The sequence below is a fragment of the Phoenix dactylifera genome, chromosome 7, assembly GCF_009389715.1.
Source record: "Phoenix dactylifera cultivar Barhee BC4 chromosome 7, palm_55x_up_171113_PBpolish2nd_filt_p, whole genome shotgun sequence".
In the NCBI taxonomy this organism is placed as follows: domain Eukaryota; kingdom Viridiplantae; phylum Streptophyta; class Magnoliopsida; order Arecales; family Arecaceae; genus Phoenix; species Phoenix dactylifera.
This window is the reverse complement of record NC_052398.1, coordinates 11,970,703-11,993,610: the sequence shown is the minus strand read 5'-3', so window position 1 is coordinate 11,993,610 and position 22,908 is coordinate 11,970,703. Positions and strand designations below refer to the sequence as shown.

General features: G+C 36.0%; 1 protein-coding gene and 1 long non-coding RNA gene across 2 annotated transcripts in view; both read left to right on the top strand.

The window, feature by feature from the left end:
* The first annotated feature begins 433 nt into the window (after positions 1-433).
* On the top strand, positions 434-1,323 carry LOC120111361. Its single transcript, XR_005512566.1, has 2 exons — positions 434-618; positions 1,046-1,323. It is a non-coding gene; the product is annotated as an uncharacterized LOC120111361 (long non-coding RNA).
* Positions 1,324-11,425: 10,102 nt separating this feature from the next.
* The window catches only part of LOC103698345 (ras-related protein RABC1), a 32,737-nt gene continuing 21,254 nt past the window's right edge, over positions 11,426-22,908 (top strand). Inside the window, 2 exon segments of the mRNA XM_039128469.1 lie at positions 11,426-11,819; positions 12,510-12,524. Coding sequence (XP_038984397.1) covers positions 11,426-11,819; positions 12,510-12,524 — 409 coding nt within the window.

Genomic DNA, 22,908 nt, shown 5'->3' with positions numbered 1-22,908 from the left:
GTCAATTTAATAAATCTTTTTACACCTATCATTCCTTTAATGGGTTTCATCCATTGTCACTTCTATTTCCTTTAAATACTCATTGACAGAGCTTAATTTGTGTGCAGGGAATTTGCTGAAAAACATTTGACATTAAATTACACTTATTGAAAAAGAAAGTGTGCATACTTCTATAATACATCATCTGCAGTCCCAGCTTGGATCATGCCCTAGTACAGCCAATCTACTTAATCATGTTTGGGCTTGTGCTGAACTTGTCATAAAAAAGTTTTGTCAGTGAACCCCCCTGCCCTTTTTGACTCTGCATAGTGTGCATGATGCGCATTTCATCATCTTGACATTATCTTCTGGAAGTTCTCTAGCTTTATATATTTTCTAGTAAAAGCTAAGTCAGTAATTTAGTAATGGGCTGTTCCTTAGCATTGTTTGCAGATATTTGCAGGATGCTTTTAAGGTTCCTCTTGTAATACAGCTAACCGACGATGAGAAGTGCATGTGGAAGAATCTCTCAGTAGAAGAGAGTAAAAGGCTTGCTCGTGAGAATGCAAAAGACATAATTGCATGTGGCTTTGACATAACAAGAACTTTCATTTTCTCAGATTTTAATTATGTTGGTGGGTAAGTTATAGTTGAGTATTGTCCTTTCATTGGCATGAATAGATATGCCAATATTTACTGGCTGCATCATCATTATGGGAAGGCATTGACGACAATGTTGTTATTGAGGTTATGTTTGACAGACTTTGCATTGCATCTGTTTGACTTCTGTTTCATATTTTTTCTTAGTTCCTTAGATTTCACTCTGGAGTGTTAATATGCATAGATAATTTGCTTGTATACATAAAACCTCAACAATCATTGTGCTGACCATTCTAATTGGTTGACCTCAAAATCACTTAAATCCCATTTGCATGGTGGATGTTGTTTAGTTATTCCTATCATGGAGATTGGCATTTTTGTTATATTTATTTATATACAAAAAGACAGGTTGTAAATTATCAAAAATATGATTGGTGTATGCTGGTGATGGCATTGAACTTGATAGGTTGTCATACTCGTTATATGCGCGTTTTGCAGAAGTTAGAACCGACAACCGACGATTTGGCATCTCTTCTTGGTAGAATAGGTAGAGCATGACTTCTTTCAACGGCAATTTATGATGAAACTGATTCCCACCTTGGACTCACAGAACTCCCTTCGACTCTTCCGACACCAGAAGAAATGGCATCGCTGACTCAAAAAATTTTGTAAACCTTTTTGTTTATACTGTTTTTGTTTTGTTTGTGGGATGTCTGGAATTCATTACGTGTATCCCATTCCTAGAGACAGAGCCACCAGGCCCGGTAGTGACAGGGATGCTACTGCATGTGCTACTACTACTACCTACTGGTTATCATCATCATCGTCATTGTTAATATTATTTTTTTGGTTTTCAACCTTACGGGTGTGGTAATACACATATGAAGTTTTGAGATGATGCTGAACTAATCAGGTAGACATAATGAACCGCTGTTTTTTACGAGTCTTGTTTGTATATCATGTCTTTTTGTTGCTGCTAAGAAATTCTCGTTTACCTTATAATGTCATTTATGATACAAAGCATTCTGTCAGTCACTGTGTGAAATTAATGTCAAAGACTGGAAGCTGTAACTGTATACAAAGTAAATTTAGACCTTTGGAAATAGAGATTGGAAGTCTTTAGTTAAATTTTTTATAGCAAATAAATAGATGAATTGTTTATTCGTCTCAGATGTGTTATATGGGTTGTCGACATGATGCACTATGCTCTTTCATTGTTGTTTTGTGACGCGTCTTTATTTGACTAGTTGGAGTTCAATATTTCCCTTTCTCTGCTTTCTGATTATTTGATTTACTTGAAGTTTACCTGATCTTTAATTATTTTCTTGCTCCATAATTATGTTTTTCTTAAAATGTTACAACTTACAACCCTTTCCCTTGTATACTATGATATGGCATCATATAACTGTTTCTGACCAGTTTCCCCTACCTTGCCATGTTTCACCGTTCATTTCAGGATCCTTATTTCAGAATGACACGAGATGTGGCTCCCAGGATAGGATACCAAAAACCGGCTTTAATTGAATCGTCTTTTTTTCACTATGATATGGGTCCTTAAAGAGGAATGAGACTGAAATGTTGCGTCTTTTTTTTGCATGTGATGTACATCCCGCACAACAAATACTTATGATCATCATGGATCACCTACTGATTTTTCTGAAGGCAGTAGCTTTGGGGAGATTTCAGTGACAGTAAAGTATTACCAGGAGACAGCTCCAAACTGTCTTTCCAGAGGAGTACTTTCCTTTATTCTTCTTTTTTCACTTGACAAGTACATTGATTGCATGCATTATGAAGTTGACCGACATTATTTGACCATGCATTTATCTTTATTCTTTTCTTCCTTTCTTTCCTCCTCCTTTTCTTTTTCTGTAGATGACCAAAGATTTGTCTAAGCTGATGTTATTTTCATCATACTTGCAGAACCATAGATCCATATATCTGGAATTTTTTTTGATTGTTTTTAGCTGTATGACACCTTTGTTATTATTGGTGCATGAGCTGCTGTTTGGTGCATCAACACATTTATGTGATACACAGTCCCCCATAATTACTGTTTAATCATGGGCATGCATTGCCTCTGAAATTTCATTATGTTTTTCTCACTTTTTTTTATAAAAAAATTATAGTAAGCTTTACATGGCGTTGCAATATCTAGAGATAGATGGGCACGTATGTTTTGAAAGCCAGCTAAGTTCTAGTATGTATCAGGCTATGTGATTGTACGAGTCTCTTTTGTAACATGATGCATTCTATGCTGCTAGTATGTTCTTACCTGTCAGGTACCAGCTTTCTCTGGATTTGTTATATTCTGTTCATTATGCGAATTGGGTTTATTCGTGACGAACAGAGGTTCATCTCTCAAGTCCTTTTGTTTTTGGTGAATGTTTATTTTTAACTAGTGCGTTAGGTGTAATCTCTTGGACGTACTGATTCCTGTATTGCTGAACAAATTATTTATTCCTCTATTAAAATAAATTGTGAGTAGACTAGCTTAGCTTGTAGCCTGGAACATTCTCTGTTGCACTAATAAATTCACTCTTTGATGCTGTCTTTTGTCGTTCGGGTTTGGTGTTCCGAACTGATGCCCTCTAATTTGAATTTTAAAACTAGGAGATGCTTGTCCGGTTAGAATTAGTTTTGGAGGGGGATTTGACGGAGCGCGTGACCAGTCCCTTTGCTTCTAGTTTATTAGTATGCAGTGAATCTAATTCCCAGCAAAACGGAAAGAAAAAGAATGAAAGGTGAATCTTGAATTCTTTTTTAAAGAAGGATGAAAGGGACTTATTCTCCAGAGTTGCCTCAATCTCTATGTGAATGGTAGTTTGGAGGCTGCATCTCCATCAAATGTACGTACTTTATGGATTGCTAACATCGCACATAACGCATGGGTTAACGAACCCTTCTGCATGCGTGAGTAAAATGGAATACATGCATTCCTGACTTCTTAGATAAAATAAAATTCCTTTATATTCTGAGGGCCATTTAAACGAGAGAAAAGAAAGCTGCATATTGATGTCATGCTAATTATTTCTCCATGTTCCACCCGCATTACATTTCAGCATTTGTGTTGATTACAGTATTCAGAAATTGTTCGGTAACATAGCCATTGTATGATATCACGAAATTTTTTTTTTTAAAAAAAATATTCTAACGACGCTTTAAAGCGTCGTTAAAATCACGAAATTTTTTTTTAAAAAAAATATTCTAACGACGCTTTAAAGCGTCGTTAAAATCACGAATTTTTTTTTAAAAAAATAATATTCTAACGACGCTTTAAAGCGTCGTTAAAATCACGAAATTTTTTTTAAAAAAAATATTCTAACGACGCTTTAAAGCGTCGTTAAAATCACGAATTTTTTTAAAAAAAATAATATTCTAACGACGTTTTAAAGCGTCGTTAAAATCACGAATTTTTTTTAAAAAAATAATATTCTAACGACGCTTTAAAGCGTCGTTACAATCACATTTAACGACGCTTTAAAGCGTCGCTAATTTCCGACGCTTTTGAAAACGTCGGAAAATATTTTCCCCACTGTAGCATAGGCGACGCTTTACCGACGCTTAGGAAAGCGTCGGGATGGTTTTTACCGACGCTTAAAAGCGTCGCTAAAGGCAAAAAAAAAAAGCGTCGCTAATGCCCAATTTTCTTATAGTGCCATGCTGTTTCTCCTACTCTCTCTCAGTGTTTCTTGTCTCTCCTCTCTTGTCTCTCCAAGCTAGTTAATTTATATCCTCACTGCATATTATAATGGATAAGGAAATATATTTTCTTTCTTTCCGTAGACTTTTCATAAATTACATTCCAATACAGATGGAGATTCAGTTAATTCTTTACATTCCTAGATTTTATTATACATGGTTGGTGACTTCAATTCTGGATAGAAGATGACATCCACCAATTTAATTCACTATTTTATCCAGCCTGAACCAAATCAACAAAATAAATTGATTCACTATTTTAAGAAGGAAAATTAATCAAGTACTAAAAATAATAATGCAAGAAAAGATAGGTTCATTAGCAGGAAGAGTCAGCTGGTTGTTGGTGATAAAAATGACTTGTGCATGCGGTGATGGTGAAATAAGTATGGTACGGACGTATACAATGCATGCAGACCCTGTCATCACTTGACGCATATTGCATATGCCGACATAACGTAGATGCTGACATGGCATTCTTAGAATGATCCATTATTTTATTCTGGCACAAAAATGGCCGATTACTTTTAAAAATATAATATGACCATGCAACAAATGTAGGGGTGATGGTACTGAAGGAAATAAAGGTGGTGGGGGGAAGAAAGATCAGCCGATATGGGGAAGATGGTGATGATGATCGATGTTAGTGGTAGCTATTAAGCCTTCAAGAAGATTACTTTTGGCTAAGAGTTGGAATCACTATTTTGATCGAATCTATATTAAAATATATAAATATTAAATACTTCTTAAATAAAATATATAATAAAAAGTATTAAAAAAATTTTGGCATTTGGATGCAGGGATGATTACAAGGAATAAATGAATGGAATAAAGTGCATCCGATTTTACGATAATTTGAATTTTGTTACTAGGAAAAAAAAATTAAGTATAAGGCGCTATTACATCAAAATAATGGAATGGAATTTTATCTTGCAAGGCTCTATTCTCCATCCTATTTTGGCCTTTAGTGGGGAATCATCGATTATTTCAAACAATAACAATATACCACAGGATAAGTCATAAGCCAATAATAAAAAAATAAACAAGATTTATGTATCGAGCTTCGAATTGAGATGCATGTCATGGCACCCAAATTTGATAAGTCATAAGTAGGGCTGAAAATGGATTGAATTATATCCGACCATATCCGCTTCCATATCCGATTCGGATAAGATTCAAATACTATTTTTTTGGTCCGATCGGATTCAGATAGTCTGTTCAAAAATCTTTCAAATACAGATATAAATGTGGATACACCTGATTTTTTTTAGATCGGATCCAAATTCAGATATCCGTACAAAAAAAGTAAGTGAGAAGAAAAAATTTATTTTAAGTTAAATCAGAGAACTAATTAAGTGGTTAACCAAATCCAAACTAAAAGAAATCTAGATATCAAATAGCCATCACTTAAGATAACAATCTGAATACGGAATACCCGATTTGAATAAAATATTTTGAACCACCTGCATGCCCAAAAAGTTCAAACTTCTTGTTCGTCTATTTCATCTCTCTTTCCTCTTCACCGTTTTCAAGCAACTAGGACCATGAATATCCCATCCACATTCTAGTTTCTTTCTGGCAATTGCCAACCAACAACAATCATGAGACGCCTTGGAAGTATCATAAATTCTATCTACTTTGGTGACAAGCAACCTTGAGTTGTATATCCTTCATGAAATTATTAGTTTTTATTATGGATAAATGCTTGTCAAAATTATTTTTTTAATCAATCTTTCTTTTATGATCACGTCTTCATTGCTAGATTTCATCATTGAATTTTGCTCGAATTTGATTAATATCCAAAAAAGTATCCAATTTATATCCCTATTCGGATAAAAAAATATGGATATATTTAATATCTGATTCGTATCCATATCCATTTATAACAAATATGGATATGCTTAATATCTAATTTATATCTATATCTATTTATAACAAATATCGATATTAATTTTGACATTCATTTAATATCTGTATCTGTATCTGTATTTGTTGAAAAATATGGATACAGATATGGATACATCAATATCTGATTAGTATCTGATACATTTTCAGACCTAGTCATAAGCAATCTCCATGCTAGAGTTCCCACTTTCGACAACCAAAACCCTTTTGCCGGTGTAGCTCGACTCGGCCTTGTAACAAGAAGAATAGATAATTGTCCATCAGAAAATCTCCAATTCTTTAGGGCTCGTTTGGTTCGCGGGAAGCATTTTCCCTCCTAGGAATATGATTCTTAGGAAAAAGATTTTCAGGAAGAGAATGCTTGGAAATGTACTTTTGGCATATTTGGTTAAACATGGAAAAGTGACAGATTTTCAGAGTGCTTATGTTTGGTTGACCATCCACTTTTCTGAAAAAGTTATGTGTAATTCTTATTATACCCTTAATAAAAATTAGGTCTTTAATGCCTCTTTAATGCTGAAGGGCCTTTTTGGAAAAAAATAAAGAGGGAGTGATTCCCGCCTTATGGAAAAGTAACTTTTTCATGTTTCTCATGGAAAAGACTTTTCCATGAAATGTGGGAATCATATTTCCATGGAAATACAACTTTTCCATCTCTCTCTTTTGAAAACTCCAACCACTACAAAAAGAAGAAGCAAAGCCGACTCTTGAATGCCGACGCTAGGAAAAAACGTTGGCAAATTTCGCTGTCGTGCCAACTTTTGCCGACGCTTCTAATGGGCGTCGGCAATTTAAAACAATCAACGACGCTTAAAAGCGTCGTCATAGTCCGCAATTCCAAATGACGTTGGGAAGCGTGGGAACTGGTTCTAAGGCGACGCTATTACGCGTCATTCTTCTCCCCGACCTACAATGACGGTTATAAGCGTCGGGCTAACACGACGCGTATAAGCATCGTCGAAGGCGAGAACACCACCCTAACCCAGCGACCGACCCCGATCGAGCCCTCATTCTGCCCTTATTTCTCCTCTCCAGCGCTGCTCGAGCTTCCATGTTGCTCCTCTCCGGCGCTGCCCTAGCTTTCTTCTTGCTCCTCTCCGGTGCTATCATCACTTCCGTCTTGCTTCTCTCCGGTGCCGGCCGTCCGACTCCAACCTCCTCTCCTCCTCCCTCCTCTCCGGTGCCGATCGACCGACCCCAACCCTTCCGCCCGAGGTATTTTTCTCCTCCTCCCTCCGCTCCCTCCTTCTCGCTTGTTCTCCTCCTTCTCCGCCTCCTCTTGGTCGTGTGTTTGTTGGTGTTTCTTCCAAATTTTACTGATTCTCTTGCTTGGCCTCCGCCCGAGGATCTCCTCCTCCTTCCTCCTCTTCGGCGTCGTCCGAGCAGCCCTCAAGCCTCGATCGAGCGGTATCCCTCCTGTACGGAGACCGGCGTCGACCGACCGGCCTGAAGCAATGAGGTACTGTTCTTTTTATCTGATTTTTAATTTGTTTTCAACGAATTTTTTATCTATTGTAGAAAATAACAACAACACCTGATAATTTGATGAAATCTTTTACTAAACCTTTTTAGATGCCATAATCAATACAGTCCTACCCTATGCTACTCGTTAAACAATATAACAATGTACTCCTAAAAGATGCAATCTCTTTATCTTTCTACAGATTTGGTCTGCTCCAGGAAAGATTATGTAATGGATTCCAAATTATCATAGAGCACAACCATAAAAGTGCTTCCAATCTAATGTTGTTTCTTATTTAATATGTCAGAAATACAGAATTCCAGTCTTGCCGAGCAGAACTTTCCCGGTGTAGTCCACATAAAACATTAATTGGACAGAATGTGCAATGTTTAACTCTTGGTTAATGGACCAAAAGGGATACTGGAGTCATAAGAGGACCTCGATAAAAGCACTGAAATAACAATCATCACATGGACACTTTATCACACCGGAGGGTATCATCAATATTGTGAAGTGTGAACATGCTTTGAAATCAGAAAAATGGTTTTAATCATGATGAGAGCACAAAAGTGCGATCTACATGCTGCTTAAATTAGTATTACTGCTAACATATAATGACAAATTCACTGGTTTAATATTATATTTTTGTTTGGCACAGGTCATTATAAATTAAAGTTTAAATGCGCATTTGGTACGGATTGCGCAGGCCCAATCCTACCATAACCTGGTCAAGCACATTTGCCCTCGAGCGACTTCCCATATTCAGCGATCCAGCCCATGCATATCAGCCCATCTCTTGTCCGCATGCACCTTCCATGGATCAGCGTCCACATCCCATTCTCACCGTCCGTGTGCTAGCCATTCCACGGTTCATCATCAGCATCACGTTTTCAACAAGTTGCGATGTCCCAGCATCCGTGCCGTCTATCGGATCATCTTCCAAATCAGCATCTTCTTCTTCAGCCTTCAATCCCAAAGCCTCCCCATCAAGCCGCATCATCCTCTATTTCTTGCCATCGCAGCCGTCCGTCAATCCCGCAGCCAGCTCTCGGAGACCCGATCCATCGATCACGCATCCGTCTTCTCCGCGATGCAGATCAGCTTCCCCGTGAAGCCAGCAGCACCTCGCCTCCTCCGCACTCCCAGCAATTTCTAGATCACGCTATGAATGCCAAGCTTTCCGCATCTCATCTCGTGCGTCCGCCCCATTCTTCTTCTTCCGCGATCCATCCCAGCATCCGTGCAACTCCTTCCATTTCCAGCACCCCAGCGAAGTCGCGAGAGTCTTTCCAGATTCCCTCCACGCTCCCAGCGTCTTCCGTCCGTTCCAAGCCGCATCCAAGGATCCAGCCGTCTCAGCCCGGATGACCGCCTCTTCCGCATCCATCCCAAGCATCTGCAATCAGCCGTGCCGTGCGTTCCTCCCAACGATCCTGCGGCGCCCCTCATCCGGAGCCATCCCCTTCCATTTCTAGCCATCAAGGAGCCCATGATCCAGCCATTCTCCCACGGATTGACGCCCTCCACCCCATCCGTCCGCGATCTGCCCTCCAGCATCACACCCCGGAATCAGCAGCCCGTGATCCATTCTCCCTTCCCGAATGAGCATCCCGGACGGTCCTCTCCACGCAATCGATCCATCATTGGCTTCAAGGTGGAGGCGATCTATATAAAGAGGAGGAGAGGCCATCGGCAAGAGGGAGGGAGGGAAGCTCTGGTTCAAAAGAAAAACAGGGGAGCTCTGTTTTCCGAGAAGAAGGAAGAAAAAAAATATATATATTTTATTTTATTTTGAGTGTTCCACCGAGAGGATTACTTGTTCTTTGTTTTCATTTTTTTTCTCACTTTTGTAAGCATTTTCCTTTTTATGAAATCTATTAAATTTTCTTTTATGCAATCCATGTTATAGGTCTTATTTAATTTCTTTTTTATGCAATCTATTAATTTTTCTTTTATGCAATCCGTATCTAAGTTTCATTTTAATTTCTACAATTTATTTTATGCATTCTAGAATTTTTATTTTCATTGCAAAAGCTTTCTTTCTTTCCTTTGTTTATTTTTGAATGGAAAACTAGCTCTGATTGGTTAGAGATGAATCAAATATCCTCAAAAAATTATTTTTAAAAAGAAAAAAATATAAATATTTCTATAAATTTTAATGGAGTTTCTAGTCTTTATTTGTGTGCTCCAATTGCCTCCCTGTGGATTGACCTCCTTCAACCACTATTCATTGAGTAGAGGATGGTAAGAGTAGTATAAAAATCTTTGTTTGTTGGTTAAGACTTTGACAACGACACCCTTTTTAAGTCATCCTCAGGTCTACGAAAATAACCGACAACAAATCACAAATTGCTGGTGTGATGCTTTTGATAAGTATTCTGGCAGATGCTTAACTCACTAACATGGTTACTTCTACTGGAAGTTATGTTTCATCCAGAACTATAACTCTCATTTATCCTTTTGCATGTAGCTCTTTTCTATATAGCTTTGCTTGCAGCAGTTCTGCAGCGCTTCCCGATAAGTTTTTCCCAGGTCTGGACGAACTTACCATCTTGTGCATTTTTTATTCCTTGATATCAATTCTGCAAATGCAGCGACTCTCTCTGATTCTATGTTTGGCTTTTCCAGCATACGGCCTAACAGAAATAACTATCACAATAGTCATTTCTTACAATCACAATAGTCACAATAGAGGTAAATGATGCCTAATCACAATAGTCAAGAACACAGATGGCCAATGACTTTGAAAGTTCAAATCAACTAGCTGTTGCTAGATCTGAACATGCTCTTTTCTTGCAATGCCATTCAGATAATTAGTAAGCAGCTTCTGATCCATTATCATGTTAGTCACCTGCATCAGAATGTTGTGTTATCTGAGCTGAAGAAATTCGGGTGAGAGTTTCAGTTTGTTGGCTTCAGCTTCTTTCATCACTCTGGAAAGCATGTGAACAATATTTCATCTTTGTAAGAATGTTCAGCATACATAATTTTACAGTCATGTTAGATTCTGCACCATAACTTTTAACTGTCATGTTAGAAAACCCATTTTGCCTTAGAAGAAAGATTTACACAAAATTTTGTGTTTACCTTAGTTGTTTCTCTTAGAACGGGTCTTTTGGATGGAATCATACAGGAGACTTTTCTTATAGGACAAATAAGTAAAAAAAAAAAAGCAGATGAGATCAAAATATAATGTTGCTTGAATGTAACCTTAAACAAAGTAAACATCATAGTGTTGAAGTACCAAGGGCCTGCTTGGTAATGTCAATTCATCTATGTTTAGTGTTGATTTATTAAACCCCTGTTTCTTTCCTGTCTGTTTTACTATTTGAGAGACATTAATATGTTCACTTTCTCATGGTTCTCCTATGGGAAAGCTTTCTTTCCTGATTAGCGTTAAAGAAATATTGTTATGAATAGATATTCATAGTATGGATGGAAGAGACCCATTGTATAAAGGAATGAATTCTTGTATTCCGTTGAAACTTGCTGACAGAGTACATCTAGAAGATGTGGTAAAGTATGGGTTGATTCTTTAATCTGTTTGTGTAGATGGTTGGTATCAGCCACTTGAGTGATGGATTGGTATCATTCAGTATTGTCTGAACTTTATCTTCTTTGTTGAGATGTCCTAATTTTGTTTATCTTTTTTTTTATAAACTGCAGTTCAATCGGTATTCTAATAGAATGGACAAAAGTTGGATAAAAAAGTTAAGATCCAGTACCGAATATTTGGATGGAGTTCAGAATTTCATTAAGTTTGCTTTTGAGAAATCTAATATGAACGGAAAGATTTTATGTCTATGTCAAAAATGTGTAAACGGTTTTGCTCTTGATCCAAAAATTTTTGAAGAACATTTGGTGTGGAATAGTTTTCTAAAGGGTTGTACTGAATGGGTACTTCATGGAGAGTTCACACCTTCATGTAACCAACCCTTCTATCTAGAGCACACCTTCAATTTTGGAACCAATGACACGGAACAAAATTCTGTAGAAGAAGATGATATAAGGGGCTTACTTAAAGATGCTCTTGGACATAGTATTAAAACTGTAGGAGAAGATGAGCGTACAGTTATTGATCAGTCCATGCATGTTGATGAATTTATACATTCTGATGACACAGCTCGTTATGATAACTTAGTGAAAGATTGTGATCAAGAACTGTATCCGGATTGTAAGAATTTTATGAAGATTTCTTTTCTTCTGTATTTATTACATTTGAAATATTTGAATGGGTGGTCCAGCAAGTCTTTTACTATGCTTCTTCAATTATTAAAGGATGGATTTTCGGAAGGTGTTACTTTGCCAACATCTTCATATGAAGCCAAAAAACTAATAAAAGAGTTGGACCTTGGATATGAGAAGATACACAGTTATCCGAATGACTGCATTTTATATCGCAGTGAAAATATCAACCAAGAGTCATGCTGAATATGTGGAACTTCACGATGGGGAAAACATAAAGAAGACGAGAATGATTCGGTGACTGAAGTGAATGCTGCACCGATTAAGAAAAAACTGGCTAAAATTTTGAGGTATTTTCCTCTTATACCAAGATTGAAAAGGATGTTTGCATCACCGAAGACGGCTTCGTCGATGAGATGGCATGACGAAGGCCGTACGAAGGATGGAATGTTACGACACCCAGCGGATAGTCCCGCATGGAAAGCATTTGATGATAGGCATCCCGAATTTGTTTCTGATTTTCGCAGTGTTAGGCTAGGTTTAGCTACTGATGGGTTTAATCCATTCCGAACGATGAGCTCAACATACAATACTTGGCCGGTTGTTTTGATTCCATATAATTTGCCGCCATGGATGTGTATGAATCAGTCTTCAGTAATTCTGTCAATGGTTATTCCAGGTGACAAGGGCCCAGGTAATGATATTAATGTTTTTCTACAGCCTCTAATAGAGGAATTGAAACAAATATGGGAGGGTATTGATGCATTTGATGCTTTTGCTGGCCAAAATTTCAAATTGCGTGCAGCTCTTATGTGGTCTATCAATGATTTTTCTTGCATGTGCTAATTTATCTGGTTGGAGCACTAAGGGGCGTATTACATGTCTTTCTTGTGGAGATTCAACCCATTCGTATTGGTTAAAACATGGAGGAAAGTTCTGTTATATGGGCCATCGTCGGTGGTTAGAAGCAAACCACCCATTTTGATTTCAGAAAGACTTGTTTGATGGTACCATCGAGTTGCGATCTGCCCCTATTCCACCAACTGGAACTGAAGTCTTTAAATAAATGCATGGCACCAATTATATACTAGGTAAGGTCTCCAAATGTTCAAAGAAGAGGGGAAGGGAGCATGTTGGCAGCACAATGAATGAAGGATTAATAGCACAGGTTGCTGAGGATGCTGACAATATTTTTGAGAATGAAGACAACGTATATGATCAGGAAAATGATGATGACTCAATAGCAACATCTACACAGAAACAACTATGAAAAAAAAGAGCACGCATTTTCTTTGATTTACCTTATTGGGAGTATAATTTTCTTCGACATAACCTTGATGTGATGCATATAGAGAAGAACGTTTGTAATAACCTGATTGGAACATTGTTTAATCTTGATGGAAAGATCAAAGATAACTTGAAAGCACGTCTTGAATTGAAAGATATAGGCATAAGACAAGAGCTTCATCCGACAGAGCTTGCCAATGATAAATTTTATACACCTCCTGCATGTTATACAATGTCTACTCAAGAGAAAGATCTTTTTCTAACTGTTCTGAAAAATATGAAGGTTCCTGATGGGTACTCATGGAATATTTCATTATGCGTAAATCTCAAAGGCATTATGTTCCAAAGTTCTTGATCCTAAGGAGCTTGATCAATTGGAGTCTAATGTTGCACTTACACTATGCCATATGGAAAAGATCTTTCCTCCTGGGTTTTTAAGTTCTTGATCCTAAGAAGCTTGATCAATTGGAGTCTAATGTTGCACTTACACTATGCCATATGGAAAATATCTTTCCTCCTGGATTTTTTACTATTATGGTTCATCTACTTATTCACTTAGCGGCGGAAGCTAAACTTGGTGGACCGGTTCACTACCGATGGATGTATCCTATTGAGAGAGAGTAACTTTCTATGTTTCTCATGGGAAAGACTTTCCCATAAAATGTGGGAATATTTCCATAAAAATATAACTTTCTCATCTCTCTCTTTTGAAAACTCCAATCAAACAAGATGCATCTCATTACTTTTCCGTTGACCACACTTTTCCTCTTCTTTTCCCACGAACCAAACGAGCCATTAATCTCTGGGATCAACCCCTCGGCATTCTCACCAGTAGCTATAACTAAGAATTCAGCCACGTACGCATGCGATGCACCAGTTTTGGTGTCACGTGCCATGACGCTCCATTTTTTGGCCACAGCATTGAAGGAAGCTGACTCTACAAACTTACAGTAGATAGGATTTATACTGAATTGGGACACGTATTTGTCCAAGTACTGAAGGAACTCAATTCCTTGGGATGAAGGTTGGAGTGTTGGATGGGAATGGCACGTGTGGCTGGGTGCAAAATTGCTTGGCCAAATGAAGCTTGTCACGGTCATAAGTTCTCGACTTCCATAGAATTGCCCAACATGCATGGCTCCATCTCAAGAACAATGTTCAGTAAGCCGAAGTGGCCAGGCCTGATGGTCCAGCCCCTACTATCTGCACTTTAGTTTCTACTATCAGCATCTTAGTTTCTACGATATCCATGTTGTTTGTCCTAGCCTCTCTCAATGTTTCTTGTTTCTCCTCTCTTTTCTATACTAGTTTATATCTCACTGTATTATATAATGGCAAAGGAAATATATTTCCTTTCTTCATATAATGGACCGACATGTATTCAGAGAGGCCAACGGGACCGCAGATTGGGTGGTAGCTTATGTGGCTAGCCATTCGGGCGGTACTCTATAGACTCGAGAGAGGAAGCTGCCTAGGGCACTCCGTGATGTTTTGTTTTTAGATTTTATTCGGTGTATCCGTACTCATGTAGTATAATGCGCCTGCTCAAGCAAAAAAAATAAAAGAAACATGTGGATTTTAAGTTAATTCTTTAGATTCTTAGATTTTATTATACATGATTGGCAATTTCAATTCTGGATAGAAGATGATATCTACCAATTCAATTAATTATTTTATCCAACCCAAACCAAATCAACAAATTAAATTGATTCACTATTTAAGAAGGAAAAATAATCAATTAGTTAAAAATAATGATGCAGGAAAAGTACGTTCATTAGCAAGACAGGTTCAACTAGTCGCCGGTGGTAAAAGCCACTCGTGCATGCGGTGATGGCGAGGCAGCACGTCCAATAGTGGGCAATAAGTAAGGTACATACGTGTATGATGCATGCGGGCCCTATCATCACTTAATGCAGATAGCATGCGCCGACATGACATAGATGCTGACATGGCATTCTTTGAATGATCCTTTTTTTTTTTTTTGGGCACAAGCCCAAGTAGCCAGACCTGATGGTCCAGCCCCTACAATCATCACTCTAGTTTCTACCATGTCTATGTTGTTTCTCCTCGCTTCTCTAAGAGCTCGTTTGGTTCACGGAAAGTATTTTTCCTCCTAAAAATATGATTCCTGAGAAGCGGATTTCTAGAAAGAGGATGCCTAGAAAAGTACTTTTGGCATGTTTGGTTGACTATGGAAAAGTGACAAATTTCCAAAGTGCTTATGTTTGGTTGACCATCCATTTTTCTAGGAAAGTTATGTATAATTTCTATTATACCCTTAATAAAAATTAGATCTTTAATGCCTCTTTAATGCTTCTTTAATGTTGAAGGGCCTTTTTGGAAAAAAATAAAAATAGAGTGATCCCGCCTCATGGAAAAGTAACTTTTCCATGTTTCTTATAGGAAAGATTTTCCCATTGGAAAGATTTTCCCATGAAATGTAGGAATTATATTCCCATGGAAATACAACTTTTCCGTCTCTCTCCTTTGAAAATTCCAACCAAACAAGAGGCATCTCATTACTTTTCCGTTGACCACACTTTCCCCCCTTCTTTTTTCGTGAACCAAATGAGCCTTAAGTGTTTCTTATCTCTCCTCTTTTGTCTATCCTAGTTTATATCTTCACTGTATTATATAGTGGCTAAGGAAATGTATTTCCTTTCTTTCCATAGATTTTTCATAGATTACATTCCAATACATATGGAATATCAGTTAATTCTTTAGATTCCCAGATTTTATTGTACATGGTTGGTGACTTCAATTCTGGATAGAAGATGATATCCACCAATTCAATTCACTATTTTATCCAACCTGAACCAAATCAACAAAATAAATTGAACGAGATTTAATAATTTAATGAGAATGGTCAATTAATTGATCAATTCACTATTTTAAGAAGGAAAATTAATCAATTAGTTAAAAATAATGATGCAGGGAAAGATACGTTCATTAGCTGGACGGGTTTAGCTGGTCACGAGGGGTAAAAACTACTCGTGCATGCAGTGAAGGCATGGCCAATCAATCTTTGGGCCATGCCTTGATTGTTAACCCTCGTGGACTTGTTTTATAACATTCGGTCGATAGGCAAATTCATTTTTAACAATAGATCCTTAGAGGACAAATATGCCCTTTGTATGTCTTTATCCCTAACCCTTCTTCCCAACTTTTCCACTCCCTTAAGCTAATAGAATGAGATAGATTTATTTATATATTTTATATTTTTTTACATTTTTTCTCATATGTGGGCCGGACTTTTCTTTAATGGGTGAGCCCAATATGTAAAATTTTTTAATAATAGGGTTAAAGAGTGCAGAGACAGGGTTCGAACTCAGGACCTCTGCTTTGATACCATGTTAAAATCACCACTTATCCTATAAACTTAAGCTAATAGGATAAGATAGATTTATTTATATATATTTTATATTTCTTACACCCTTCCTTCTTTCCACACCTCACCTTCGGTGGTTTTCTCATCTTCCGTCACTCTTCACCTTGACCCTTTTTCTAATTCGCCAACGCCCCTCGGCCCTCTCTTCTCATCCATCATGTTCTATTGGCTGATCAAGTCAATTTCAAGCAACACTAGGTGAAATCATAGCAAACGAAATCAAACTTGATTTTGTAGTAATCTAGACTTGATTGGTCACTGAACTGAACTTAACTAGAATGAATCAAATTTCTGGATTTGGATTAAATAAATAAATGAGCCGATATATTATAGAACAAACCATTATGGATCTTAAACAAATTTTAATATATTTTGGTTTATCAATTTTGTTAACAATTGTTTGCTGGAAAGGATGTCTCGACATTTTTCAACTTTTGGTCATTCTTTTACATACCAAGATTATTATGCTTAATAACCTTTCTTTTATACATACAAAATAGTTTATGCTTAGTAAAATATCTAATATATCTCCATCATTGATGTAAATACTTACAGAATTTATGATATAAGATGTACAATGGTATTAAGTGTATACATGTGCTAACAACTATGGACTAAGGGATATTAATTGTGTACTGTAGTATATTAAATGTATACTGTGGTATATTAATTATGTATTATGGTATATTAAGTGTGTACACGTATTTAGTAACTGTGTACTAGAAAATATTAACTGTTACTATAGTATATTAAGTATGTATTATGATATATGAACTATATAATATGGTATATTAAGTATGTACATGTATCTAGTAATTGTATATAGGGGGATATTAACTATGTACTGTTATATTAACTGTGTACTATGGTATTTTAACTGTGTACTATGGTTATATTAACTATGTACTATGGTATATTAAATGTGTATTATGGTATATTAAGTGTGTAACGTGATATATTAACTGATGGCCCTCAATAATGGTTTTAAATTGAGAATGAGAATTGATATAGGGGTATTGTTGGCATTTTAACCGTTTACTGTATTATATTAACTATGTACCATTATTTATAAACTATGTGCTATGTTATATTAAGTATGTACTTTGGTATATTAAGTTTGTACCACTTTATGTTAAGTATGTACCATGCTATATTAAGAATGTATATAGACATTATATTAAATGTGTGCCGTGAAATATTAAGTGAGTACCCATATCATGGTGGTAAAGAAATGATAAAGTGAGATGCCTGGGGGGAGCGGTTGGATTGTTAATAGCTTAAGTATCATGAAGAAAAAGCTATAAGCTAAGCCTTTTAATATCATACCCATACGAAAATATCAAAAAATAAGCTTGTTCCTTTTGTGCAGGATGAGGTAATTGATAGATAAAGACAAATAATATTCTTATCTTATTAATAGATAAAGATAATATATTGAATGGATTTTTTTTATTATTATTTATGAAGGTTGCTTTGCTTAATTTTGTTACAATTTCATCAAGTTGGGAACGAGTAATTGATGCCATGGACGGTGAGGTATTTATGCAAATAAAGTGCAATCAAGTATTTCCAATCACATTTATAATCTTTAGTTTCAATTAGCCACTCTCATGATTGTGTGTCTTCGGTGCTGGTGCTACACTTAGTCAACTCTTTAGCTCATTGTTTGTAGTAAGTATGTCTTGGTTAGGATCATGTATGTATACGTTTTAGAAGAAAGACATGTTTCATTATGCCAATATATATCTACTGACTTTACTATTCCATGTATTAATTTTTAATCAACATCTGATGTGTCCTCTTAGTTCTGCTCTTATTTTCTGCTCTCTTGATGGAGCTTCTATCCTATACAATCATCTAAAGAAATCAGCCATGATGTACACTGTGATTCTATGGAGTTGTCTACCACTAAGTATCAAGTAACTTATTTTTGCTTTTTTGCATTGAGCGAAAAAACAAATCGCTTTGATGGAATGCTGGATGGAAAAAAAGAATCGCCTGATCTTCCTCTTTCTTTTTTTTTTTCTTTTTTTTTGAATGTAACAGCATAGGGGTTATTGTTGATGGCTAGTTTCCATGTATCAAAATCCATGCCAATCCAATGATGATAGAGAAACCAAATCTAGGCTTGGCTACAATTGAGTGTAGCCTAGTGCAACTAACAAAACAAATCGCTAAAAGTACTAACAGGATAATGGAATAAGATAAATTAGATTTTGTAGGAAATTTAATAATCAAAAAACCAACAAAATGATATAATTATTAAGGATAGCAACGAAATTCGCAAAAAAAATTGTATGATATGCACGACAAAAGGTAATGGTCTAAGGGGTAGTTATTAACCCTTCATGAAGATTACTTTGGCTAAGACTCGGAATCATTGTTTTGACTAGATCCATATTAAAATATATAAAAATTAATTATTAAAATATGAAATATCACAGCACAATTTAAGCTACTTTTTATAACACGAATAATTAGATAAGTATAATAATTGTGATTGTTTATCAAAATTGAATATTGTTTTGGTGATTGAGAGCTTGTTACTTAGGTGAGTGGTCACCAGTTTGATCCGTTGTAGATATAGGTTGTTTTAAAACTTTTTTTTATCAGATATCCACACAATTATCAAGTATCATTTAAATTTTGAAATTTAAAATTAAATTTCAAACTGTAAGTTGGCATGCCGCTAGAAAACTCATTATTGGGAAGCACGCGGGAAAATGCTAAGAGGAAGCATGAATGTCACATGTAGGGCTGGAAGTGTGCCGGGTTGGGCCGGGCCATGCCCCTACCCAAATTCAGCCCGATTTTTTTGGGCCTCAGGTTGGGCTTAGGCTCAAGAATTTTTGGATAATCTAGGCTCGAAACTGACCCAAAAACAAATTGGGCCAATCTGAATTACCGGTTTGGGCCAAAAATAGGTTTGGATTAAACTCGATTGATATTGCTTCACAAGTAAATGAGTCTCTTATAGCACAAATAAATAATACATGATACCACACTATTCTCGGCTAAACCCATTCTAATTTGTACTTTACTTTTTTATTATTCTCTTCAAATAACAACAAATAAAAACAAATTGTTTGGACCTGAATTTAGGCTCCATTTCAGGCCTTATTCGGGCTTGGGCTCGAGTCAGGTTAGTGACATCCCCGAGCCTAGCCTGAAAAAAAAAAAGGGTCTACATTTGAACCTAAACCTAATTTGAACTTTTTTGGGCATAGCCTATAGCCCGACCTGAAGTCGGCCTAGCTTGATGGGCCTTGGGCCATCTCGAGCCCATTTCCAACCCTATTCACATATCACCTACCATGATCATGCACAAATAGGGACAGAGGTGATGGCAGCAGAAGGAGAGAGAGAAAGGAGGAGGTCGGATCGATGTATGTTCCAAGCATGAATGATAGAGGTAGAGAAGATAGAGAGAGAAGGGGAGTGCCACATCATTATAGGTACCATCAAAACAACAGCGGGGTGGGAACCCATCTAAGATTACTTTTGAAGAGCTCAAAATGCTTTTTGAATCCCAAAAAGTACTTCTATAAGATATATGAAGATTTGGTAAAAAAAATCTGAAATAATTTTCTGATTCTTTCGAAATCTGAAAAATCGCTACTCGGCAGTAGCTCCAGTTTGTAGGTTCTCCCCAAAAATGCTTTTTGAAGCCCATTGGAAAGCTATTTGGTGACCAAAATACTCATGATCAAAAACTATTATATAGCTTATTATAATATTTAGATTAAAATAAAATATATAAATTATAGATTAACAATACTTTGCACCATATTATATTAACATGGAAATAATATTATAATGTGATGCTATTTTATCACATCATATATTGTAGTAATATTATACTATCCAATAATATATTAGTATGTTATAATAATAATTGTAATACTTTATTTCAAATTATGCATTATAATTATTGATTAATAATAGATATTTTATATTATTTTATATTATTATAATAACATAATAATATTCTATTTTATTATAATAAAGTGTACTATATTATATTACATTATATTATAATATATTATATCATATCATATTAATATTATGATAATATTTTGTTACTATCGTTATTATATCATAATAATCATATTTTAATAGTATAAAATTATTGTATTCTTATAATATATATTATTATATATTACAGTATTATGATATTCTAATATTATGTTATTCGAAATACAAAACTAAGAATATTTTATAATAATAGTTCTTGATAATATAAAGAGTTAAAAAATTGAAAGTATTATGCAATATTCTTTATTGTTATTTTTTTATATTAAAAGTGCTTTCTTAGTTTGGTTACTAAATAGATGTTAAAATTTTACAATATTTTAGAAATGTAGTTAACAATAGTAAATAACTTTTTTGTTAAAAGCTCTATAACCAAAAACCCCATTTCCAAAAGCTCTGCTAATAAAAGCTCTACTGTTAGCAGTAATCCCAAGCATAATATTAAATAAAAACTCCAAAGTAGAGTGAGTCTCTCTACTCTTGCATGTCTTCGCTGGACACTTTCCTCCTATGTCTTTACCATCCACAACTACTTATATATCCTCATAAATAATGCATTCCTCTCACTCTCTTTTGAGGAAGAGAATTATAGACATATACCATTTGAAAGTGAACGTGTATTTATCAATATAAAATATCTCTTATCAAACAAGGATAACAATTATCCATGATTTTTTCTATGAAATATTGCATGGACACAAGAAATATGCGTTTAATTGGCCTGAAAAGTGAATTGGTTCCTTAAATAAATCTTACCTTATGTTAAGCAAATATTACCTTATGCTGAGCCAATAGGTTTTGACATAGCATTGTCCAATACTAGCTTAAGCCGGTATCACCCTACATAAAGTCTTCATGTCTACTGCCTTCATGTAGATGCTTTCATCTTTTAAGAAATTCACCCTTCTTATTTCATCTCTCTATCAATGGTGTGAGAAACATAAGGGTTCAGAATCAGAAAAACAAGATGGAACGTATTAAATAACACAAAAAATAGGAAGGAAAACTAAAGCCTCAGGACAACAAATAATTCTAAACCCAAAAACAACATTCACATGACCCATCATATAGCAATTAACTAAACTAGCATTAGTTAGAATGGATTTGGAATCTGCATCTAATAAGCTTATGAACTTAATTCATTGCCCTTCAATGACTCTTCTAGTGTCTTAGCTTGTCCAGACTTGATCATAGCCTTTGACTAGTAACTCCACACTTGACATAACGTAAAGAAATAAAATTATATAGCATCTGTTTGGAAACCTACACCTAAGAAATCTATGAATTGGCTTGCTTTGCCCCTTGATGAGTTTTTATGCTCGATGTTCATTTGCTTGTCTGGATTAGTGCACAGCCTTATTAGGGCTCCAGCTAGTTTGGGTGCTGCTGTCTACTGAGCTACTGAAGATCAAGCTTGGAATTCTCTTATTTTTGTAGTGCCATCTCACTTTGCAGCTATGTCCTAACAAACCAAGCTAGAACACTAATGGATGAAGAATGCTATCATATGCAAATCCTACTCAATGATGCCATTGTATGCAACATAGCACTCCCAATCTAAACCTAAAGATTAGCAGTCTATTGAGCAGTATTAGACATATGGAAAGGACATTGAAGATCATGTTAGATGCGCCAAGGTGACACAAAAATTATGTAAAATAAGTTGTTATGTGTGAAATATAGTATATATGCGTGAAAAATTCAACAAGGAACAAGTTTCGAGCGGAAATATGGTATATGAGATGCATTCCTCTTGAATCTATAAGATATCAATTAGTCACACAAACAATAGTGATTTTGCATGGTGGCTCATCGATCGAGATTGCACCTGATGAGATATTGAACTGCACCAATGTTGTTGTCCCATGTAGAAACATTTTGTGCGGCCAGATGGACATCCCTAGCAAATTTTTTTCTCTATTTATTTGGATTTTACAATTGTGGTTTAGGGCTCACGATGGGTTTAGGGTTTGCATTAGATTTTGTAATAAATTCTAAGTTTTGCTTTATATTCTGTAATAAATTTTGGGCTCACTGCCGGCACATGATGAGACCACGAATCTCAAAGTTCACGGATTTCATCGACCGTTAATTTCACTGTATGCGGCTGGTGATTTAGAGCCAGAGAAAATCCGGGACCACGAGACAACGAGAAGTCATTTAGTGCCACGTCAGATGGTACCAGGAAGTAGTTGCACGTAGGGCCGATTTGATGTGCTCTTGTTAATTAAAACAAAAAAAAAAGAAAAGAAAGGAACGGTAGGACCCACTGCCGCCGGTTCCCTCTATTTTAATCGCCATCAGTAGCTTTCTTCGCCACCCCGCTATTCGTCCCTCCTTTTCTTCGTTTCCACCACCGCTTTCGCTCCTC